Source organism: Pinus tabuliformis, chromosome 6, assembly GCF_031772625.1.
Source record: "Pinus tabuliformis cultivar Carrire ecotype Pingquan chromosome 6, CPIR1, whole genome shotgun sequence".
In the NCBI taxonomy this organism is placed as follows: Eukaryota; Viridiplantae; Streptophyta; class Pinopsida; order Pinales; family Pinaceae; genus Pinus; species Pinus tabuliformis.
Window position 1 is genome coordinate 657012724 of NC_142292.1, and position 26673 is coordinate 657039396.

Below are 26673 nucleotides of genomic sequence, written 5' to 3' on the forward strand. Positions count from 1 at the left end.
GACTAATGTCTTGTTCACATTTAATTTCATAGTGAAATACACATGCAATATTTCCATAATCAGTTTCTGAATTAGAATTAATTTACACCGAGAAAATAAAATGGCAATTCTATATAGCAACAAATGAAACCCCAAATATAAGGCATAGATTAATTAATTTAAAAACACTATATAAAAGTTAATTTGAGAAGTGTTTAAGGTTTAATACAAAGAAAACTGTGTTATTACATGTATTTAAGGTTTAATACAATGAACACTGTCATCACATGTCTCTGCAAAAGTCTACTTTGGCATGTACTAATAGTCTGCAAATACAGAAATAATTCTTGACATTGTTGGTATGCACTTGCAATTGAATACTGAAATTTTATTTTTGCTTAAATTGTTAACAGAGGAGGGTAGAGCAGTAAATTGCAAGATCATTACACCTGTATTTCCTTTTATGATTCAAAAGGAAAGGATACATTGCAGAATAGTATGTTTCTTGTAATAGTGAAAAAACCACAACCTCAATAAAGTGAACTGTGAAATTCATACTGCAATTACATTCTCATAATAGGTGTGTCAACAAACAAATGACCACAGAGCTCATTTGTATTAAAACAGTTTGGCTAAAATGAATATAAAATATATCTAAAATAATCCACTGATTGTTGGCTTACAACAATAAGCAATAAAACTGTATCCTGCCATTAGACATTCTTTGCTGTTGACATACTATATGAAGAAGCATTAGTCCAAGTCCCACGCTTGAAGCTTCTCTTGTAGGGATATTCTGCAATATTATTGTATTCATCTTTGAGCTGTGTTCTTATTGCTTCCCCGAACTATGATGCTGGATAAGTCTTTAAGGATCATTATAAGCCATGTAGGTGTTTATTTCTCCTCGAGTGTGCATAACCTCCTTGTTGCTCCATAGAGCAGCCTCTACATAAGCTTATTGTGATCATGTTGATAAGGTATGCAACCCAACATGACTGAGTTTCTATTTAGATGTACATGTAATCTTACAGCTGATGTATGGACCAATATGCAGCAGTGTATCTGTCAGCACATTCTGCATCCCATGAAAAATCTTTCATCATTCCATCCTTGACCAGATTAGTCCAGCCTAGCCGGTCATCCTTCTGTAGAACCATGACCATCACAGAAGAAAAACTAATTCAATATGACTGCACAATACACCAATTTAGCCTAGCTCAAATTTCAACACTAAACATATTTCCATCGTCTTTATGTACTGTCATTTAGGAACTTTCTACAAGTTTCGCTAAAAAAAGGATACAAAATCCAAAACATTCCAGATTTGAACCAAATGGACTTAAGATAACGACAGCCATAAAAGATCATGTATCCAGATCCTCTATTGTGAAAATTACCATTTGAATAAGAACTTGAGTCCAGGATAATGCCTCATCAGAAAATTTGGTAGAGTGCAACGTAAAACTCGTACTCTCTCCACTGCAAGTGATTGAATTTATTCAGTTTTCTAATAATGAATCTAGGATTATTTAGTATTCATATCTGGAATTTGATAAACTGGCATAAAGTTCTAAACAAGTAGAGGTTGGTAACCGGAAAGGAATACCTCCTTGCTATAGGGACTGCACCATACTTCAATGCTTTGAGCTGCAAATTAATGGATTCCATTATGGCACATGGAAATCAATATGGGAAAATATAATGGGGATTCTATGAGTCCAAGATTTTATTCTAAAACAGCACATAGATAGCACATTGTAGACACATACCGGCATTTGATTTTCTGGGTCATGAAATGATGAACATAGAAGAATATCGGATCCAGCTATTAGTAAATGTAGCATGCCTTCATCATGCCTGCTAATCACTCTGACATTTTCCTGCAACCAAAACAACAGCTCAAAACTCCAGGAAGAAACGAATAAGGAAATGATATCACAAAGGGATTTGATATGAAAGATCATAGATCGAACCTAACAATCTTGCCATGCACTATAAGCCATATGTTTCTTGTTACTTATGCATAAATGCAGAATATTTCAGCTAGTATACACCTCTAGAGTGTTTTAATGGAAACTCTCTTTGCCAAAAAATATAAGCAATAGAGTGAAACCCTAGCCAGTGATATTACTGATAATCATTAATGCTGATGTTATAAGGACTTAAAACTTCACTGTGACCAATGCCTACTAGGATCAGCGTAGGAGAGATATAGCCATACTATCCTCAACTGTATTAAAATTAATTGCGAATAGATGAGACCATTTTACACGTAAGTCCTTATCCAACTAAACTTGCCAACAAGCGTCTTCACCTATCATAATTTTTCTTTTGGGAATTTTGAGTAAATCCCATATCACAAAATTTAATGGATATCACAATACAAAATATGCTGTGGTGGCAGTCTTATCACACAAATCTGTGTCCACAAACTTGCATGACACTTTTTGACAATCAATCCTGTCACAATTGAAAATCTCTCCATTTGGACTCGTGTTTTTCAGTCTCAGGGGGTGTCCCTAGATGACATATGCTATTATCCACTTCATATTTCTACGTAAAGCTTCAATTTAATTAGCATACAACGAAGTTTCACTTCTGATTTGCTGATGAGCAATCAAAACTAAAATAATTCTTGAAATGAAATTTATAATGGTTGAAATAAGATTTCTAAAAGTAGTAGTAGCAATGAAATTGAAAGTGAAGCAACAATGTGCACCTCGAGTGAAATAATTCAAAACAAGTGCACTTCAATATACCATTACTGCATAAAAATGTATTCAATGGCCTTCAACACATTCAAAAAGTTAGAATCAAACACAATTGAATAAAATCACAGATTATCCAAGACGTTGGTTGCACCCTAATGAACACTGGATAACAGGCTGCATGAATTCGTCCACTTGTGGTGGAGGTAGTGGTCTGAAAGATTAGGGCATGGAAAAGTGAGATCTCTGCTGCTACCAAAGAATCTAAGAAAAATTGTCCAACCCTAGTACTGCTGCTTTGAAATGCATATATAGAAAATTGCTTCCTCTTTCACCTGCTTCTCTGAGTGAAAGAAGGCCAAGAAAGGCCAAAAAAACTGTGCGCACTACTTTCTTTCCTTTTAAATGCTCTGTCTCTCTTCCTTTCGATTTTGTGCTGTTTAACCTTTATTTACCGATTTTTTGGCTCTCTTTATAGCAGACTTTAAGGATATTCGTGTTGTTCTTTAGAAAACTTTTTCACTGCTCATTCATTGCCCAAACAACTGTTTTTTTCCTCTTAACTTGGGTCTTTTCTTTCCATGATGAATGCAGGCCAAAAGATGTCACTCTTCAACTACTTTTTTACCTTTAACACTGCTTTTAGTCAAATTGGAAGTCTCAGTCTGACAGTTGATCCCAAAGGAGTAAAGCTTGAAAGGTAGTTGTTTATATATTCTTCTCACTTCATTGAATCTGAAGCCTTTATCAGAGAACTAAACTTGCTCTTTCCAATTTAAACATCACATGATATTGTCTTAAAAAAAAGTAGGTCACAGACTCACATGCTTTCTTCAATACAATAGGGGACCCTTATTAATGATGAAACTTTCTAGATCAAAGAAAGACAGACCAGCTCTGTGAGTGAAGAAAAATGGAGGTTTGATAAGGTAACCTGTAATATTCCTAATGGAAAAATAAACAATAATACCAAAGCGATATACAAGGAACCACAAAATAGATAAAGAATCACAACCCAACTTAAAACACAAAGACACCAGCAAAAGATTCTGAGCCATTTTGTTAATATACTGGGAACAGGTACATAAAATGAGCTGAAATGATAGAACCTGGGCTTGCCAAGCAAGCTGTGCAAGATCCCAATTATAGATCTCGAGCCCACATGGGGAAATGATCCAGAACAAAAAATGCACACTGCCCAGAAATAATCTGCTACTAGCTGTTGGCTAAAATGAAAATGATCTCCTAAGAGCTTGCAGGGGAGTGCCTCCCCCCCACCTCGAACCCGCTCCTGATTCACGCTCCGCTCAGGGGCGCGCTCCCTTTAAAAAAATTCCGTTCCTTGTTTTTTCGGGAGCGATTAAGGGAGTGGTCGCTCCTTGACTGCTCCATTTTGCTCTGGGAGTGAAATTTTAAAAGAGGGAGTGGTCGGGGAGCGGTTGCTCCCTTTTTTAAAATTTCACTCCCGTCGGCAGGCAAAATGGTCTGCGTTGCAGAGAGAGAAGGTCAGTTGGTAGACGGAGAGGGACGGGCGGTTGGTGGGGAGGAAAGGGAGGGAAGGGGAGAGGGGAAAAGGTTAAAAAGGCCCTCTCCCCTCCCACTATTTACCATTTGTCTTGTTGGAGAGAGCAAGAGAGAGTTTGGAGCTTGGAGAGAGCAAGGGAGAGGAGCATGGAGCTTGAGTTGAGGAGGGAGATTGAAGGAGCTTGAGGAGCTTGCAAGGAATATTGGAGCTTGGGATTAAAGGCCAAATAGATAGGATTTACACTCTCATCTAGCATTTTTGTTTTTTATATGTTCATTGCTAAATAAAAATGTTCTCTTCTCTATTTTCCATTTCCATTCCTCCATTTTTTTGCAGACTCAAAAGTTCAAACATCATGGCTATATGGTTTGGCATATTCTTGTTGTTGATTCCTTTTTTTGTTATTATGGTGTTGGAGAGTAGAAGGAGGGTTGATCATGATGAAGAGGATGAAGTGGGTTATAGTGGATTTGATGAAAACCATGGAGAGGAGTACCTTGGTGAGGAGGAAGCGAGTGGAGATGATGAGGCCCCCAAAACTAAACAAGACCAAACCCCATTGTGGAAATATGTTTCTAGGTCTGAAGCAGGGAAAGGGGGTGGAACTACTAAATCTACATGCACCCATTGCAACAACACTTACACAGGTTCATACACCCGTGCCAAAAGGCACCTCTGAGGAAAAAGGCCATGGGATGGAGATAAACAAATACGAATCAAAGCTTGTGTAAGTGTGTCAACAACATAAAGAGCCAAATACATAAGGGAAGAGGAGGAAGCCCAATACAAATCTAAAAAATAAAAGTGTTTATTTGAACATAGCTCACAATCACATGCACAAAGAACTCCATTAGCATATCCTCCCATGGCAGTGGATATGGAGGCACAGGAACAAACATCTCTTGAACGCATAGAACCATATCAGATTTGTTGATTTCTGGTAGCATCGGATGTGCTCTAAGTCTCAAATTTTGCAGGGAGGCCTAAACACATGTATTTCACAATACCGAGAAATCGTTTTGGGAAATTCCACCCGGAGACAGTTTTATTAAAACAATTAATTATTTTTAATGGGTTTCTAAGTCTAAACTTAGGAAATTAAAATAATTAATGGGTATTAATCTAAACTGTGGGTGTAACTTCTAGAAGAAGACAAAGATAGAGTCCAAATGATTTGAGCCATTGATTAGAATTTAATCTGGACTGTTGGTTCTCAACTGGAGGATTATAAGAAGGACATTGATGGGCATTTGAAAAAATACACCAGAGGCATATACTCAGTTACTCGAGTAAGATTGATTTTCTCATTGGTCGAAGTTCGACAAAAAAAATCGAATCAGAGAGAGTTGCAAGTGAGAAGGAGAGAGAGGGTATCAGCGTCAGTCGAGAGTGCAGGCGCAGAAGATGTAGAGCATAGGAAGGACAATGCAGAGGCTATGACACAAAGGAGGGACAATATTGATGCAGTGTGATGCTGGGACTACGCAGTCCCACGCAAAAGCTGATGCAGTGGGACGCAAAAGGGGTAGCAGGTCCTCTCTTGGATCAGAAACTCACTGAGAAGTATCTATAAAGTTTCTCACAGAGAATCCTCTTCTCTTCTGCTAGTTGTATCTTGTACATGAGATTTTCGCTGAAGATTAATAAAGAAACCCTCATCTGCTGCACCGGTTTTCCCACATTGGGTTTTTCCAGGGACAATTGTCCAAAAATCACTGTGTCATTGTGATTATACTTGTGCTAGTATTTTTCTTTGCATTCACTTTCCGCGTTATTTTAATTGTGAAGGTTGCAATAGAATTTATTTTGATATTTCTTGTAGAAACACTGTGAATAACTTATTTCTAAGTTAATAAGTAGAAGAAATAATATTAATCACCGCAGTTGGATTTCTATTTAGAAATTTTCATATGGTATCAGAGCAAGGTTAAGCAGGAATGCAACCCAAAAAAGCTAGCATTGAAGAGAAAGAGGAAGTTCAAAATTACTGCATGGCAGAAAATCGAATTGTCAAAAGAATTGCGTAGCCCAATCTAGGAGGGAAAAAATTTCATGAGAAAATCTTTCTCTAAGAGAGTCGACAGAGAGGAAGATTTCCAGATTGAGGTTTGCCAGTGACAGAGGGAGTAGCACAAAAGCGTCAGCGCAGAGCAGTCTTCAAGAGAAGACACAGTTTTTCCTGCAACAGTTGCTGGCGTAGGATAGCGTCAAAGATCGTTAGAAAAATAACACAAACATTGAAACTCAAGATGTCTCTGAATTATCTTCTAGATTAGAAGAAGAATTCGCATGCTTAGCAAGTTCAACGTTAGTAGATGTTTGGTACATTGATAGCGTGGCTTCAACCCATATGACTGAGTACGAGATTATTTCTCGAGTTATCAGGAAGAACAAATGGACTTCCAAATTACTATGGGAAACATAACGAAGTGTACTCCAGTAGGTAGAGGTACCGTAGCATTTCAGACGAAAGCAGGAACCAGCATCCGAGCCACCAATGTTCTGCATGTGTTCGAGTTAGGAATGAATCTGATTTCAGTGTCCCAGTTACAGGACAAGGGATACGATGTATACTTCATTGGAAAGAAAGTATACGTCAAACATCCAAGCTAGAAGAAGAGACAAATTGGAGCTTGAAGCAACAAACTGTATAGGTTGCAGCTCGAGTCTCCAATGGCACTGAAAAGCAACAATCATAATGGTGAAAAGGAATTGAATGAATTATGGCACACACAAATGGGACACTTACACCATGGAGCATTGAGGATGCTTAAAGACACTGTTTTAGGTGTTCCAGTCCTTAGTATCGAGCATGATGATTTATGCAGAGGATGCGTACTAGGGAAGTATGCTAAAGCAACTTTTTCCAGAAGTACCAATAGAGCAGAATGTGTATTGGGATTGATACACTCAGATATCTGTGGTCCAATGTCCACAAGAGCTCTTAGTGGTGGTGAATACTTCATCACCTTTATTGATGATCACTCTAGAGAAACCTGGATCTATTTCTTAGAGACCAAGGATGAGGTTTTTGATCGATTCAGAGAGTTTAAGGCTCCCGTTGAAAACCTGACAGGGAAAAAGATCAAGGTATTGTGTTCAGATAATGGTGGAGAATATAGAGACAAAGACTTCACAGATTTCTGCGCAAAGGAGGGCATCAAAAGAGAATGGACAACTCCATATAATCCGGAGTAGAATGGAGTATCAGAGCGGAAAAATAGGACTATTGTTAGGACAACAAAAGTTACGTTGTATGATCAAGACTTGCCTACACAACACTGTATATCCAAAATAGAACTCCTCACAGAGCGTTGGGGAAGCGAATGCCTGAAAGTGTCTTGATAGGGAAAAAGCGAGAAGTAAGTCATTTCAAGATATTTGGAAGCGTGGCATATTGTCACATTCTAGACAAGAAGCGCAGTAAATCGGATCAAGCTGTGGAAATGGGGTACCTCGTAGGATATAGCGAGACCTCAAAGCCATACAAAATCTACATTCCTAGCAGCATGAAGATTGTAGTAAGACGAAATGCGAAGTTCATGGAGGATAGAGCTTTCAGGAAATCTCGAGAGATGTCAGCAGAAGGTTAGTCATTAGATGTTCCATTAGTCTAGCAGCAACAGAGGCAACAAGAAGGACAAGTAGGAGGACAGACACTTGGATCGAGCACAGTTGTAATGACCCATCTTTAATATAGAGAGCACTAGAGTATTAGCATGCATACAATGCATGCATATGATAGCTACATATGCATGTATTGCACTATTATATATATATTCTAAATTAACTATAAATGTTGAAAATCGACATTGCTTCAGATAAAAGTTACACCCTCACCCATCACCAAATATATTGCTTAATGCCTTATAATTAAGGAGAAAATACCCTAAATAATTTTAATAATATAAATTTAAAAGTATAAAGTAAATTAAGTTAATAAATGAAATAAATGTAAAATTTAAGTTAAATATAAATATGGTTATATATTTATATATCGCATAATATTAAATTAATAAATTATTAAAATGTGAAATTCAAATCAAAATAAAATAAATATTATAAACTAATGATATTTAAAGAAAACTAATAAAAAAATCCTAAAGGTAAACTAATACTCGTCAAATTTCCTGTAACTTTGGTCAGATAGAATTACACGTTACAAGGTAAGGTGTCACCATGTAGGGAGCGGTGACCGCCAAGAAATGATACTTAAAGTCAGAAGAGGAGCATGAGAAGGGGGGGAAATATACAGAGAATGGGGAAAACAAATCTGTTGGAGGGATGAGCCAGAGGCTTGATTTTGGAACTGAAAATTGGAAAATCTTCAACTATTCTTGGAGTTTTGGGCACGGGGGCCAGTGGACTTCCATTTCGAAGTTCTCTGGATCTGGGAACCGCAGAGGTTGATCCCAGATAGGCAAGAAGGAATCAGTGGGTTTGGTAATGGATCCAGAAAACTTGGAGCAATGTGATCAACACCAAATGGGAGAATCAGGTACGCAAAGAATCAGGTACGTAGATGCATTTAATTTGATAGAATTTTACAAAAGAAATCTGTCAATCTGATTGAAATTTAATATCAGTCTTTACAAGAGTGACCAGCACCAGTGTTTCCTTAGAAGAAGGAAATCCCGATAGTTCATAGCAGATGAAACAACAAGACCAGGAGGGGGAGTTGAATGAGTCTCCCACCACCAGTGGTAGAACCGGCAGGGAAGTACAACAGACGCGGAGGGATGCAGAGGAGTTTGTTGGAGCTCCTAGAACCGAGAAGAGGCAACGTAGACAACATGACAGGTACCAAGCCTTGGTAGCACCAGCTGAAGAACCCTCTAGTTTTTAGAAAGCCGTTCAACACCAAGTTTTGGTGGATGCCATGGTAGAAGAGTATCGTTCCATCATGACAAATGATGTCTAAGAAGTAGTACCTAGACTAGAGGATAGCTCAGTTGTAGGATCAAGGTGGAACTACAAGATCAAGTATGCTGCAGATGGCAGTATAGAAAAGTACAAGGCTAGGTTCGTGGAAAAGGGGTACACACAGAAAGAAGGAATAGACTATGAAGAGACCTTCACCCCAGTAGTCCGATATACCTCTATCAAAACCATTATATCCCTAGCAGTTCAAATGGGATGGGGGATTCACCAAATGGATGTCAAGACAAAATTCTTGAACGAGGTGATAGAAGAAGAGGTGTATATAGAACAGCCTGAAGGCTTCAAAACTCATGAAAAGAGAACTCATGTATGCATATTAAAGAAAGCCCTGTATGGGCTCAAGCAGGCACCCAGAGCATGGTATGGTCGGATTGATAGTTGCTTGCGGCAGTTAGGATTCGTCAAGACTGATGTTGATCCCAATCTCTACTATTTAATGGTAGAGAATGAGCCACTTATTCTAGTATTATATGTGGATGACTTGTTTCTAACAGGGTCATCTAGGCTCATACAGGACTGCAAGAAGAATCTTGAAGCAGAATTCGACATGAAGGATATGGGGTTGATGCATTATTTTCTAGGATTGGAAGTTTGGCAGAAGAATGGGGAGATCTTCCTCGGGCAAGGAAGATATGCTACAGAGATCCTGAAGAGATTCAAAATGCAGGATTGTCGACCCATGGCTACACCCATGATCACCAATTGGAAGAAAATAGATGCATCGGGAGACAAGGAAGTGGACCCCACCTTGTACAGACAACTCATTGAGTTGCTCATGTATCTCGTCAACACTAGGCCAGACATTTGTTTCGCGGTCAACACCCTTAGTTAGTTCGTGGTGGAGTCGAAAAAGGTGCACTGGGCAGCAGCTAGACACATTCTTAGGTATGTGCGTGGAACAGTCAGATATGGGTTGAAATACTCCCAACGAGATGACATCAGATTGAATGGATTCATAGATGGAGATTGGGCAGGTAGTTCAGTAGACCGGAAAAGTATCTCTGGGTACTGCTTCAATGTTGGATCAGCAATGATCTCTTGGTGTAGCAAGAAGCAGAAGTCAGTAGCTCTGAGCTTAGCAGAAGTTGAATATATGCAGCTAGCACAATTATGTGCGAAGCTATATGGTTTAGAAAACTGCTTGTGAATTCGTTCAGAAAAAGGATGGAAGCGACTAGGGTTTACTGCGATAATCAGAGTTGTATCAAACTCTCTAAGAATCCAGTATTTCATGATCAATCGAAACACATTGATATCAGATGTCACTTTATCAAAGACTGTGTTCAGCGTGGGGCAATACAGCTGTAGTATGTTCCCACAGGAGATCAAGTAACAGACATACTCACAAAAGCTATAGGAAGAGAAAAGTTCATTCAATTCAGGGAGCATATGGGTATGGTAGAGAATCCGTTTCAGTAGCAGAAACAAGTGATTTCTCAATTAGAGTGACAAGGAATGAGAGGGAGTTGCAGTGTTGGCAGTGGCAGGGTCAGCAACAGTATAGATGCAACATTTGCGTAGTAGTTGGTGGGCGGTGATGTCAGACATTAGCAGTGCAAAGGGAGATGTTATAGAATAGGGTGATGCTTCAACAGGTTGCATTGCTAGAGCACATTACTCGCTAAGAGGGAGTGTTCATTTCTGGTAGCATCAAATGTGCTCTAAGTCTCAAATTTTGTGGAGAGGCTTAGACACATGTATTCCGCAATAACCATAAGTTGCTTTGGGAAATTCCACCAGGAGATAATTTTATTAAAATAATTAATTATTTTTAATGGGTCCCTAAATCTAAACATAGGAAATTAAAATAATTAATGGGTATTAATCTAAACTGTGGGTGTAACTTCTAGAAGAAGACGAAGATCAAGTCCAAACGATTTGAGCCATGGATTAGAATCTAATCTAGGCCGTTGGTTCTCAACTAGAGGATTATAAGAAGGACATCGATGGGCATTTGGAAATACACTAGAGGCAGATACTCAGTTACCCGAGTAAGATCGATTTTCTCACTATTCGAAGTTCGACAAGAGAAAATCGAATTAGAAGGAGAGTTGCAGGTGAGAAGGAGAGAGAGGGTATTAGCATCAGTCGAGAGTGCAGGAGCAGAAGACGCAGAGTAGAGGAAAGACAACGCAGAGGATGTGACACAGAGGAGGGGCAACGCAAAGGCAGTGTGATGCTGGGACTACGCAGTCCCCACACAGAAGCTGACGCAGTAGGACGCAGAGGGGCTAGCAGGTCCTCTCCTGGATCAGAAACTCATTGAGAAGTATTTGTAAAGTTTCTCACAAAGAATCCTTTTCTCTTCTGCTGGTTGTATCTTGTACATGAGATTTTTGCTTAAGATTAATAAAGAAATCCTCATCTACTGCACCGGTTTTCCCACATTGGGTTTTTCCGAGGACAATTGTCTAAAAATAACTGTGTCATCGTGATTATACTTGTGCTAGTATTTTTCTTTGCATTCACTTTCCGCAATATTTTAATTGTGAAGGCTGCAGTACAATTTATTTCGATATTCGTTGTAGCAACATTGTCAATAACTTATTTCTAAGTTAATAAGTAGAAGAAATAATATTAATCACAGCAGTTGGATTTCTATTTAGAAATTTTCACATGATTTCCTTAACGAAGGGTGTAGGAATGATGTGGATTCAAAAACTTATCGGTTTCTCTATTCATGTGGGATACCATGCAATGTTCTTCGCTCATCTTAATGGCATGAAATAGTTTCTGCCATAAATGATGCCCCTAAAGGACACAAGATCCCTGGGTATGACAAGGATAGGACTGTTGGACTTGATCATGAAAAAGCAAAAATAACTCATTCTTTGAGTAAAATGACAATTGGAATGAGCATGGGGTGTCCATTGTATCTGATGGATGGACAAATGTAAAAGGCAAGTCATTGCTAAGTGTTCTTGTTGTGTCTGTTAGTGGTCCCATCTTCCTTTCAACATATGATTACTCAGAGAAGTTGAAGACCGACATCAACATTGTAGAACCATTACTTGAAACAATTGAACGTATTGGGCCATACAATGTCATCCAAGTCATCACTGATAATGTTGCTAATTGTAAGGCAACGAGGACAATTATTGAGGATAAATACCCCAACATATTTTGGTCTAGGTGTTTGGTTCACACAATGAACCTTTTGATGCATGGTATTATTAAGAAAAAAAACCAACAATACAAATGGATTGGTGATTTGTACAAGAGAGTGAAAAAAATGATAAAATTTATTACAAATCATAGCAATAACCATGGGCTTTTCTGTAGTCACTCAAGATTGGAGCCGTTGAAGATTGAAAAGACTAGATTTGCTAGTTATTATTTGACCTTCAGGTGCCTTTTGAAGGTAAGAGAGTCATTGGCTAGCATGGTATCAAGTCAACACTGACAAGTATTAAAGGACAGGGCTCCAACCACAGTTGACAAGCAAGGTTTTGAACAGGTGGAGGAGACTGCTCTTGATGGTCTGTTTTGGGTACGTGTGACAGAAATATTGCAATTCACCAAGCCCATTTATAGCATGATTCGTTTTGCAGATACAAATAAACCAATGATTGGGGAGGTGTGTTGTCGCGCAGATTGACACGACAACGCTCAGACCGGGGGCTGTCACTCTGATCCCCGATCCCTCCGTTTAAGCCTATCTCCCGCGGCTAAGGGGGGTAGACCCTGAGATATGATGAAGACCAACTATCGACCAATTGGTTGGGAGACACGAGACACGATATGATAAGCGCTAGATGGATTTGATTAATTTAGCAGACCAGTGCCTTAAGAGATTGTTATTAAAACGATTACTTGTTAGATGATATAGAAAAATAAACCGTGAACAACAATCATTTGTCATCAAAAGGTATCAGCTAAATCACAATGACCAAAACGATATCCAGCAACTGAAAATTTAAAAAGATGAATGCTTTAAACCACCACGAGTCATAAACCATTAACCAGATATCATATTTCGTATCTCGACTTGAAAATTTTAGATCTCAGCGTGAAAGATATAACATGAAAACAACTGAATCTGGCAAAAATAATTTTCCACAAAATTTTTTATACTTTTTCGAATTTTTTTTTTTTTTTTTTTTTTAAACTAAAAAGCAAAACCTAAAAAATAAAAAATTAACCTAACTATAAAAATAAAACTAAGGCTAATTTTTTTTTTTTTTTTTTTTTTTTTTTTTTTATATCTAACTAAAAATTAAATTTTTAATTTTATTTTTTTTTTATATCTAAAAACGATTTAAAATGAAAATTAAAAAAAAATCTAAAATTTAAAAAATCTTAAAATCCTAAAAAATTAAATCTCAAACTAAAAATAAAGAATCTATTAAAATCTAATTAAAATCTAAAAACTAAATTATGCAAATATATAAACCTAAACTATAATCTAAAGAACTAAATCAAAATCTAAAAATCTAAAATCTAACTATATTAAAACAAAATAAAATCTAAATAAAAAAAATCTACGCTAACTATGAATAAACGCTAAAACGTGCCATATGAATACAAAAATGAAATCGATTCATCTGCAGATCGATACGTTTACCTGGGCAAACGAAGACAAGGAACCCGATTCAAAACAGGAAGGAACGCATAAGGAATTTAGACGCATACACAGGTGACGGCGGCAGGCAGAAAGAGCTTGAATCGATTTTGCAGAGATTAGACTCACGCTTAAACGGTGCAGAGATTACCTGTTCCGTCTGATTGAAATCTGGCCCTCATAATCGTGAAGGTATGCGGAAGCAGCATAGATGGCGTTTAAAAAAGGGAATGACGTGACCAGCTTCAGGCGTAAACAATGAAAACGTGCCCATAAACCTTCGAACAGCTGATGGCGGCCAGGAACGAATTTGAAATTTGATTTTGGAATAACCTTCTTTGAATCGCCTTCTGATCAGCTTCGACCCCTTCACACGCACGCAGACATTTTGCAGATTAAATGAGTTTTGAAACGCATGGGTACCCAAATCGTTGTGCAGGTGAAATGGCTGGGCATTTGACAGCGGACAGAAAGGAAACTTGAACCAGTTAGATGCAGGGTTTGCTGCCTAACGAATTGATGAATCACATCGAAGGCTGCTGAACCCTGGAGCTTCAACGTGAAATATTCACAGCTGTTTCACTGCTCAGGCTAACCACAGAAACCTTGACTGCGAGGGAAATAAATCCGTTGATTTCTTTGCTAATCACGTATGGAACCACGGTCGCAGAGACCTCAGACTTATACTTGGCAAACCCTTGAAGAAAAACTCGGCTCCTGCAAGTTGCAAGGAAACAAAGCACTGATGATATATGCCTCAAGCAAAAAATTAAAACCCTAGAACAGCTAATTTAATTTACAGATTTGGCCCCTTCACAGCCAGATTTAGCAATAAGAACAGGAATATTTTAAAGAAATAAAGCTTTCAGATTTTCACTGTGAAGAACTTCAGAAAATCTCTCATGCAAATTAGAAAAATAAACTGAATGATAGACCCAGGATCAAATCCAACTGGGCTCAGCAAAAAATGCTTGCGGGAGTTGGCTGGTTCAGCCGAGAACTTCCCCAAACGCCCACAAATTTCCTTCAGAAAGGGTTTTCTGCACAGCTCAGAACAACCATCAGTAAAGAGGGCAAAAATGCTGCTAGATCTCAAAAAGTAATGGAGATACCTGCCATTACTTCAGAAACCCTAACAACACTCAAACCCTAGCAAGTGAACAAGATACCTGTGCTCACAATACTCTACAATAAGCTATTATTAATGGCTGAAAATAAAATATGCAGAAAATTAAACAATCTCACAGCATTTCAAGAGAGTAACACCAGCAAGATATGGACCCCAAAGTCTTCTTTTATTAATCAGAAACAGATTTACAAGAGAGCTTCTTCAGTACCAGACTCACAGATCTTCTCCAATGATCTGAAATGACCCCTAGCACCCTATTTAAAGGAAATGACTCCAACGGCTAGTTCGAGTGATCCATGTCGAAATGATCTCGACCGTCGATGGAGATCAAGACATCTCTTAATCTCATCCGTCGAATTATTAAAAAATAATATTTTGCATGCATTCACTTAAAATATTATTATTTTATTATTTTAGGGTTTTTGCTCTATTTTATGATTTTTTATTATTTTTTAATTTTTTAATTTTTTAAATTTTTTAAATTTTTTATTATTTTATTATTTTATTAAATGGATCATCGAACTAAGCCTTCGGAAACATCACCTAGGACCTAGGACTTAGGACTCATGAGGGGATTTAAAACATTTTTCGACCCTCAGGACACATTACATCATGACTTTTACAAATTTACATCTTAAGGGGACAAACCCATTTAATACAGACCCTCACAAATCACCCAGTGCTGCGACACAACTATAATCTAGCAGATCAACACACTAGGATTCTCCTAAAATTCCAATGACAAAATCCATCCCGGCTTTGGGGTCAGGTTTGAAGGAAAACTCTGTCGATCCATGGATCGGTGAGACGAAAAACCTTCCGGGACGTAGATTACCACTAAACAGGGAAAATTTTAAGAACCCCCCCTAAATTTATAAATATAATAAATGGGCGAATCTCCATGGTATATAGGAAAAATGGAAGGCGATTTTATCAATAATATAATATGTATATATAATTTTTTGGCGAATCTCTCACCAGGCATGGCGAATATTTTACTCAATTATAAAATCTTGTAAGATCCTTGCGAGTCTTTCACTAAATAATAAAACTTTGTAAAGTCCTAGTGAATCTTAGCATAGGCTACATGCCGGTTTAATTCCCCCATTTAAATAGGCTACATTCCAGGTGAATACCATGGGTCAATACCATGTGCCATTTTGGTGAATACCATGGGTCAATACCATGTGCCATTTTTATTTTTATTAATTCTAATATTAGGGTTAATAATGGTTTTTTACATGGTATTAATAACAATCTAGTCCATGGTATTTGTCCCATAGTATTTTGGCCATAGGTTTCACCTAAATATAACCCATTTTTTGAGTGTTCGTAAATATAAGGTGACTTATGGAGTAAATATAAAAAAATGTTTTATTTGTTTACCATACCTCTCGTTTATTTATATTTTTATTAATTTACCATACCTCTTTTACAAATATGGTATTTGGCCCATAGGATTCACTTAAATAAAACCTCTTTCTTGAGCCTTCATAAATAGAACGAGGGTTATGGACTAAATATAAAAAGAGGTTTTATTTATTTACGATACGTCTAGTTTATTTATATTTTTATTTTTACCATACCTTTTGAGTAAGTATAAATAAACGTTTTATTTATTTACCATACCTCCACTTTACTTATATTTTTATTTGTTTACACCCTTACATGTATATAAGGTGACTTATGGAGTAAATATAAAAAATGTTTTATTTATTTACCATACTTCTCATTTATTTATATTTTTATTAATTTACCATACCTCTTTTATAAATATGGTATTTGGCCCATAGGATTCACTTAAATAAAACCTATTCTTGAAAATGGGCGAATGGAAGGTTGTAAGTCCTAATTTCAAGGGCTAAATTTACCTTTTTTACCCTCTCCCTTAAAATAAGGTGGGCTATTTGAGGTGATTTGTAAAAATGTACTATGATACAAAATATTCGCCCACTAAAAATTTAAAACCCCTTAATTTCGCCAAAGGGCGAACATTCGCCCCTAAAATTATCCTTGCCACTAGAAAGTTAGGTCCACCTAGGCAATTCACATACACGACTCATGTCTGCTAAGATTATTTACAATTAATACATGCAGACTGGGTTTCCAATTAAAATGATCAAGCTGCTGATGACTGCAGGATGGCACGGACATGCTGATCAGGTGCTGCCCCTTTCTACCAAGAAAAAAGGGGGTGCACTGCATGGGTAGTTGACCAGTAGAGGTCAACATCTGGCTCTACTTGGGGACACTTTGCTGCTTGCAGGAATGTGAGAATCCAGAATCTGCATCCATACAACACAAAAATAAGTAGCGTCCATCCAAAAATCAGCATATACATTAAGCACAGGAAAGAAAAAAGCTCTTCATTTATTAACTATCTAAAGCAGAAATGAAAATGCGGAAAAACAAGGAGTAGGGTTAGAAATACGATACAAAAGATGCCCCATGGCATCAGATGTGTTCAATAAAGTGCATACTGAGCATTTGCCTGCTTTCAGGCAAATCTGTCGGCTGCTTGTCGGATGTGCCATGTCCAATTTTGCATACGGTAGGACTTTTTCCTATCCGAAAATCAAGCTGCTCACGGCCGTCTGATGCGTCAAATCTTCTTCATTTTCTTTCTCTTGCGCTTTTTCTTTCTGGCAGGTTGAATTACTGATGATCTGGTACTTTCTCTTTCAAAACTATCAGATGAAGTATGTAAGATATGCGTGACATGTCTGTCTTGCATCTGATCTTTATCATTCTTAAGTCTGTCTGGATCACCTTCAATCAACCATCTTTCAATCGAATCAATAACCTCCTCATAATAAGATGAAACTTGTTGCAGCAAATGAGAAGGCTCCTGATCTATTGATGTCCCTTGGTTCCTCTCATCCTCTGACCATTGTTGAAATTTTTGAACCTGTATTTTAATGTCATCCATCTGACTAGAGTGTTGAACCTTTATATCACTGATTTGTCTGGCATGATGTTCTTCCATGTCTTTTATTACTTTATCATTCTTTTCCTTTATGTCCATCAAGCAATGCTGCATGAAATTTATTTCTTCTTTATGATTCGCTTGCATGTCAGCCAACTGATTATTATGATTGAACGTCATGATAGTCATTTCCTCATCCATAGTTAATAACTTGTTTTGCATAGAGTCAATTTCCCTATCATGATCAGCTTTCATGGTCACCATATTTTCCTCTAATCCTGAGATCTTACTTTGCATGTTTCCAATTTCTGTTTCATATTTAGTTTTCATGGCCTCAATTTCCTTAGCATGCTGATTTTGCGTGACTTCAATCTCCCTATTACGTTTTTCCAGGTGGGTGCATAAAGTTTTCACATCATTGACATAATTAGTTTGATTGCTTTCCATATTTTTTACCAGCATCATTAGGTCTTGCATAATTTGCTTTTTCTCTTCTTTTTCATTGTCATTTGTCCCTGATTTTTCACTATCGTGAACTTGATCTGCAATATTTCCGGTGGATGACACATTCTGATCTGATGAATCGTCTTGAGATCTTTCACCATCAGCTGGACCTTTTATCAAATTACTTACATTCTGTTGCACAATTTTGGAGGAAGAAGGCAAGCTATTTGGATAACCATATCTATCTTCAAAAGCATTGATAATGTCTTCCAAAGAAGTGAAAAAATCTTTAGGAAAATTGTTAAACCAATTCAAAGCATCATCTTCTAAAGAAAGGACAAATAGACGCATTTTGATATCTTCATGATTAAACTGAGGGGGTCTGCAATATATGATCATGATGCGAATAAACAAGTCTAGATGCCTTTTAGCAGCGATTGGATCACCATCTGAAAAAATAGGTAATTCAGGAATGGCCTCCTCCGGAAAATCATGGAGACGGTGAGTAAAACGACATGGTTTACATGAATAATCCATGATGAACAATAAGGGATGAAATGGATAATAGAACTAGATCTCTGCTCAAGAAAATCAAAAGATGAAAGAAGTGGAGTCGCCACTTGAACAATAAATCTGATTCCAAGATCCACGAAGTAATCAACAAACAGATATGCGGGAGGCTTCTTGTCTGGGAAAAATAAGAAAATGGAGTCGCCACCCAAACAAGAAACAAACCGAGGAGATGCTGAAAAATAAAGCAATAAAAAAGATCCAAATGATAACCTCAAACGCTGAATCTGCCAGCTCAAATGAGAAATAAGAACGATGAGAAGATGAATGTCGATGAAACTCCAGGAACAGAAAAACTCTGTCCCCGACAACGGCGCCAAAAAATGTTGGCGTTGCCGGGCCAGATGAAAAGATAAGAAATGAGAAAAATGATTGTCGTTGATACGCCGAGAAAACAATTTCCCCGGCAACGGCGCCAAAAAATGTTGTCGTTGTCGACTCAAACGAATGATAGACAGATGAACGATGAATGATGAAAAGATGTTGAAACACCAAGGACAGAAAAACTCTATCCCCGGCAACGGCGCCAAAAAATGTTGTCGCGCAGATTGACACGACAACGCTCAGACCGGGGGCTGTCACTCTGATCCCCGATCCCTCCGTTTAAGCTTGTCTCCCGCGGTTAAGGGGGGTAGACCCTGAGATATGATGAAGACCAACTATCGACCAATTGGTTGGGAGACACGAGACACGATATGATAAGCGCTAGATGGACTTGATTAATTTAGCAGACCAGTGCCTTAAGAGATTGTTATTAAAACGATTACTTGTTAGATGATATAGAAAAATAAACCGTGAACAACAATCATTTGTCATCAAAAGGTATCAGCTAAATCACAATGACCAAAACGATATCCAGCAACTGAAAATTTAAAAAGATGAATGCTTTAAACCACCACGAGTCATAAACCATTAACCAGATATCATATTTCGTATCTCGACTTGAAAATTTTAGATCTTAGCGTGAAAGATATAACACGAAAACAACTGAATCTGGCAAAAATAATTTTCCACAAAATTTTTTATACTTTTTTTGAAATTTTATTATTATTATTATTATTATTATTATTATTTTTTTGAAAATTTTAAAACCTAAAAATCTAAACTAAAACAAAAATTAAAATCTAAAATCTAAATTTGAAACAAAACTAATTAAAACAAATCAAAATCTAATTATAACAAATAAAAAAGATCGAACTCTAACTAAGCCAAAAAATATTTTATAAATAAATCTTCTTTTTGATTTTTTATTTTTTCATATCATAAAAAACAGAAAATCTAAAAATTATGAAATTTTAAACTTAGAGTCTAATTAAAACAAAATTTAAATCAAAATTTAACTACGCTTAACCCTTTTTTTTTTTACTTTTTTTTTTTTTTTATATTTATTAAAATCTAAAAATATAAATATAAATAAAAATGAGACTATATAATCTTAAGTCTAAAATCTAAATGATGAAATTAAAATCTATATTAAACAAAAAACAGAACTACGGTGCCAAAGCAAACCAAAACGTGACCAAACGAAAAAAAAAAAAATTACTGCGTGAAAACACCACTATGCGTCAAGATGAAGATCCCGACCCCGTGTTGAAACGCAGAATGCCACTGTGCATTAAAATGATAGATCCCGAGCATAACAGATAGAAACCTAAACGATCCACGGGAAAACGCTAAAACTTAACGATGACGATGAAGCGATTTTTACCTGCGTGATGGATTGTTATTCACCTACGGTTTCCAGTTCCGGACGGTGGATGAGCCAGCATTGAATCTCGGTGCTGCTTTCGGATTGACGTGGATGGAATCAGTGTTGAATGATACCAAAATTCTGACGGCAGACAAATCTCAACTGCGTAGATGAAATTTCAAGAGCACGTTTCCTCTGATGGCGAAATTCTCTGAGATGAAAACCGAAATTGCCCACGCAAACGTTACAACTGGCCCATGAAAAACTCCTTGCCCACGTCGATTTTTTTTGGATGCTTTCTGCGCTTGAGGTAATGCAAACCCACGTAATTTTGGCGGCAGCAGCAAAGAGCAACAGCGTGGAAAGTTTGCTTGAAATTTGTGACGGTGGATCCAAGTTTCTGAAGGTTGCAGGCAGGACGCAATCTCACTCATGTATAAACCAGCAACCAAAGAATGCCTCACTCTGAAATGGCACGACTATTTTCTGCTGCTTATGCATAGTATGTCTGTGTGTCAATTTTGACGGTGGTATGCTTGGCTCAAAATTTGTTTGATGAAACCCCGAAAACCTCTAGATCACGTGACCCATTATTGCAAAGAGACAAAACCCTATACCTGCATTCACAAAAGAAAACAATACCCTAATGAAAACTGCATTAAGCAAAAATATTAAGACCCTAGAACAGCTAATTTAATTTACAGATTTGGCCCCTTCACAGCCAGATTTAGCAATAAGAACAGGAATATTTTAAAGAAATAAAGCTTTCAGATTTTCACTGTGAAGAACTTCAGAAAATCTCTCATGCAAATTAGAAAAATAAACTGAATGATAGACCCAGGATCAAATCCAACTGGGCTCAGCAAAAAATGCTTGCGGGAGTTCGCTGGTTCAGCCGAGAACTTCCCCAAACGCCCACAAATTTCCTTCAGAAAGGGTTTTCTGCACAGCTCAAAACAACCATCAGTAAAGAGGGCAAAAATGCAGCTAGATCTCAAAAAGTAATGGAGATACCTGCCATTACTTCAGAAACCCTAACAACACTCAAACCCTAGCAAGTGAACAAGATACCTGTGCTCACAATACTCTACAATAAGCTATTATTAATGGCTGAAAATAAAATATGCAGAAAATTAAACAATCTCACAGCATTTCAAGAGAGTAACACCAGCAAGATATGGACCCCAAAGTCTTCTTTTATTAACCAGAAACAGATTTACAAGAGAGCTTCTTCAGTACCAGACTCACAGATCTTCTCCAATGATCTGAAATGACCCCTAGCACCCTATTTAAAGGAAATGACTCCAACGGCTAGTTCGAGTGATCCATGTCGAAATGATCTCGACCGTCGATGGAGATCAAGACATCTCTTAATCTCATCCGTCGAATTATTAAAAAATAATATTTTGCATGCATTCACTTAAAATATTATTATTTTATTATTTTAGGGTTTTTGCTCTATTTTATGATTTTTTATTATTTTTTAATTTTTTAAATTTTTTATTATTTTATTAAATGGATCATCGAACTAAGCCTTCGGAAACATCACCTAGGACCTAGGACTTAGGATTCATGAGGGGATTTAAAACATTTTTCGACCCTCAGGACACATTACATCATGACTTTTACAAATTTACATCTTAAGGGGACAAACCCATTTAATACAGACCCTCACAAATCACCCAGTTCTGCGACACAACTATAATCTAGCAGATCAACACACTAGGATTCTCCTAAAATTCCGATGACAAAATCCATCCCGGCTTTGGGGTCAGGTTTGAAGGAAAACTCTGCCGATCCATGGATCGGTGAGACGAAAAACCTTCCGGGACATAGATTACCACTAGAAAGTTAGGTCCACCTAGGCAATTCACATACATGACTCATGTCTGCTAAGATTATTTACAATTAATACATGCAGACTGGGTTTACAATTAAAATGATCAAGCTGTTGATGACTGCAGGATGGCACGGACATGCTGATCAGGTGCTGCCCCTTTCTACCAAGAAAAAAGGGGGTGCACTGCATGGGTAGTTGACCAGTAGAGATCAACAAGGTGTATGAGCAAATGGATAGCATGTTGGGGCAAATAAAAGATATTGTTCAGGAAAATGATCCCAACTTGTATACAATGATTCACAATTGTGTGTGTGCATGATGGAATAAACTTAATCTTCCACTACATGCCTTAGCGTATATCCTTATGCCAAAATACTACTCTCCATCTTGGTTGGGCCAACCTGCACCTGGGGGTGGGGTTAAGATCAAACCCCATGCAGATCCAGAGGTATCTAAAGGATATATGGAAGCATTAGACAAGTTGGTGTGAAAAATCCTACACTAAAGGAACCCCTGCTGCAGCAAATTTGAATCTACTTCACCTACATGATTTTTAAATTACATTCATCAAGTTATTCTTCTGAATACTGAAGCAAATTACTTCTGCAGCCTACACTAATTAAATATTTGATCTCATGAAATAGATAAACAGAGCAAAGAATAAGATACATAGGACACACTTATTTTTGGATACAATAGTCCCCAGAAAAACCCAATGCTGGAAAACCAATGCAACAGTTCTGAGGGTTTATTATTATGCAGGAGAAATATCTGAATACAAATCTAGGATGCTCATCTAGCAATCCTTTACAGAGAAAATACTGGCAGAAAATTTGAAACAGTTTTACCTCACTTCACCCGCGAAATTCCGGCTGATTTGGCAACAACACTGGCTAACCCCGGCTACTTCTGCGCTGGCCCTGCATAGGCCCTGCATCAGCGTTTCAGGCTCGCGCCAGCCCTACGTCAGCCTTTCAGGGTTGCGCCAGCCCTGCGTCACCTCTTCTTCTCTATGCGTTAGCTATCTCAACTATTCCGGCAGTTCTGGCTTCTGTGTGACAGGGAACTTTCTCCTCTGCGCTGGCCTTTCTGGCTCTGCGTCAAGGCTGCGTGGGCCCAGACTGGCCCAATGTCAGCTCTCCCGGCCACTGCGCTGCCTCTCTGCAAGCTCTCTCTGCCTCTCTGTCAGTGTTCTCTGGAAAGTCCTTCTCCCGGATTCTCACTACCCCTCTATTGCAAAATGATCACTCCGTTTGAATTTCTCAGCTTCCTAGCCCTAGAAATCGAACTCCAAATCAATTCGTTCTCTCCGTGTGTGTTTCCAAATGAACCCCAAGCCTCCATTTTATACTTTTCCTATTAAGTCTTCAACGGCCAAGATTAAATCTGTAATCAACGGCTAAGATTAAAGCATGACTTGATCTACCTTCTAGATCATTCTCACCCATATTTTGATTAATACTCATTAATATTTTAATTTCCCTAAGTTTAGACTTAGGAACTCCATTAAAAATATTAATTATTTTAATAAAATACAATCCAGGTGGAATTTCACCAAACAGTTTCTGGGTTCTTTAGAACTCATGTACCTTAGCCTCTCCACCAATTTTCAAGGCTAGAGCACTTTCGATGCTACCAAAAACTGACACTCCCTCTTAGCGAGGAAAGTACTCTAGCAACAATGTTCACCTGCATGCTGCTTTGTCCCTGAAGCACCTCCTTTCCGCACTGTTGCTACCACCAACACTGTGTTGTTGTTGCCTTTGTACCACTACCCATGACATTGCCACTGCCATTGTTGCATTTGTACTGCAACTCCCTCTCAAACGTTGCATCTGCTATGCTGCTAGCACTGCCACTGCAATCGTACTACAACTCAATTGCTGAGAGAAGCAACTGAAAAACATCCAAAATTAACTGAACTTAACTGTGTTCAACATAATACCATGAATGTTGGAATCTGATTGCTACTAGTCTCTGACCCTCTGAATCTTCTGCGTTGTTGCTGACTCTTGCACTGTGACAACTGCATTACTGCCAACCTTGCTCTGCGCTGATTAGTCTCTGGTCCCAAGCTACTGCATCTGTCCTCCAAACAATCCACTGCATCATCTAACATTATGTCCATCTCGCTACTGCTAAATCTTGGGCTCCCATAGCAAGGGATTGATCCAAGAGGTGGACTCCTCAAGGATCCTACCCACATGTAGTCCTCCCAACTACAACTCAATATCACCCCATCTCCCTCCTGGAAATGCATGGGCACTCATGGGATACTCTTCCTCGTCTATCTTCACGGCTGCAACCTTTGGATCATGCTTCTCATGCTTATCCTTTTGCTTCAAAGGACACTAAGATGGAAAGTGACGCATCTCGGCACATCTGAAACATTTCACCTTCGAAATTTCTTTCTTTCGCTTCTATTTCTGCTGTCCCTTCGATGTTAGAGCCGTGTTTTCCTCCTCCTTCGTCTTTGTGCCACTCCCACTGCCGCCATTGAAGTTGACCTTCACTAGGTCCCTCCTTAACTCCTGTTGAAGAGTTGCCCACATCTCCCCCCATGAAGGTAGTTTTTCCCTGCCCAATATGCTTTGGACGAAAACTTGCCATTCATCCGAGACTCCATTCAGGGCTATCCTCACAATCACGGTTGGATGAGGAGTGGACCCCACTGCAGCAAGCTGGTCTCTAGTGTCCTGAAGACGTTGAAGATAGAGGTTCTCCCCTTCTCCTTTCTTTATCAAAGTCCGTTGCAACTTCTGCTAAATACATCTTCCGCTATTCGGAAGAGCCTTCATACAAAGACGACAAGGCTTCCCACATCTCCCGGGTTGTATCCTTGCCCTGCAAGTGTGAGACCACATGATCTCGAACTCCATCGAGAATGAGCCTCTTTGCCTTCCCCTGCTCGACCTTGTACTTCTTCTTTTGATCATTGTCAACAGGAACAGCCACAACACTTTTGACGTAGGCCTCGAGATCACATTCCTCCAGAACAACTAAGATTCTGGTCTTCCATATGACATAGTTGGAGGCTCTGTCCAACCTGTCCTAATCTCTGAGCCCATGTGATGCCATCTCACCCAACTGTCGAACTGACTCCTCTAGTCACTGCTTAGCACTGTTGAGCTGCACAGCAAGTGAGAAATTCGAACTTTCTGGTGAAAAGTTCTTTGAGGAGAAAATTCCCCTTCTACGTTTCTTCATTCTTTTCCAGTGGATTTCTGCCCCAGCAGAAACTGCGCCCTTCAAGCACTGTAGTGAGGCTCTGTGTCACTCCCTCTGCGTCTGTAAGCTCATGAACTGGAAATCGTACCTTTGACGTCTCACTCAGAGAGAGATTTCCTCGGATCTGCTTCTCGACAAGGATTGCGCAATCCCTTCAAGGGGATTCGAATTGTTGCCAAGTGCAGCTTTTGGCCTCACTGCTCGGCACTGGATCTGCTCTTCCTGTTTCAAAATCAACGCTCTGTTACCATGTGAAAACTCCTACACTGAAGGAACCCCTACTGCAGCGAATCTGAATCTACTTCACCTACTTGATTTTTAAATTACATTCATCAAGTTATTCTTTTGAATATTGAAGCAAATTACTTCTATAGCCTACACTAATTAATATTTTATCTCATGAAACAAATAAACAGAGCAAAGAACAAGATACATAGGACACACTTATTTTTGGACACAATAGTCCCCAGAAAAACCCAATGCGAGAAAATTGGTGCAGCAGTTCTAAAGGTTTATTATTATGCAGGAGAAATATCTAAATAGAAATCTAGGATGTTCATCAAGCAATCCTTTACAAAGAAAATACTGGCAGAAAATCTAAATGAGTTTTACCTCACTTCGCCCAGCAGAATTCCGACTGATCTAGTAACAAAACTGGCTAACACCGGCTACTTCTGCACTGGCTCTGTGTAGGCCTTGCGTCAGCCTTCTAGGCTCTGCGCTAGCCCTATGTCACCTCTTCTGCCCTCTGCGTCAGCTATCCCGTCTGTTCCGAGAGTTTCTGCTTCTGCGTGACAGACAGCTTTCCCCTTTGCGCTGGCCTTTCTGGCTTTGCGTCAAGGCTGCGTAGGCCCAGACTGGCCCAACGTCATCTCTCCTAGCTACTACGCTGCCTCTCTGCAAGCTCTCTCTACCTCTCTGTCAGTGTTCTTCGGAAAGTCCTCCCGAATTCTCACCGCCCCTTTGCTGCAAAATGATCACTCAGTTCGAATTTCTCAGCTTCCTAACCCTAGAATTTGAACTCTAGATCAATTCGTTCTCTCCATGTGTGTTTCCAAATGAACCCCAAGCCTCCATTTTATACTTTTCCTGTTGAGTCTTCAACGGCCTAGATTAAGTCTCTAATCAA

General features: G+C 38.5%; 1 protein-coding gene across 2 annotated transcripts in view; it reads right to left on the reverse strand.

The window, feature by feature from the left end:
- Positions 1 to 687: 687 nt before the first annotated feature.
- Positions 688 to 26673, reverse strand: part of LOC149260315 (uncharacterized) — a 350342-nt gene continuing 324356 nt past the window's right edge. For both annotated transcript variants that reach the window (XM_089420223.1, XM_089420214.1), the window contains 4 exons: positions 1752 to 1862; positions 1589 to 1629; positions 1380 to 1461; positions 688 to 1127 (listed from right to left, as the gene is read on the reverse strand). In XM_089420223.1, the coding sequence (XP_089276349.1) occupies positions 1008 to 1127; positions 1380 to 1461; positions 1589 to 1629; positions 1752 to 1862 (354 nt within the window). In that variant the 3' untranslated portion in view covers positions 688 to 1007. The remainder of the gene's footprint in view (positions 1128 to 1379; positions 1462 to 1588; positions 1630 to 1751; positions 1863 to 26673) is intronic.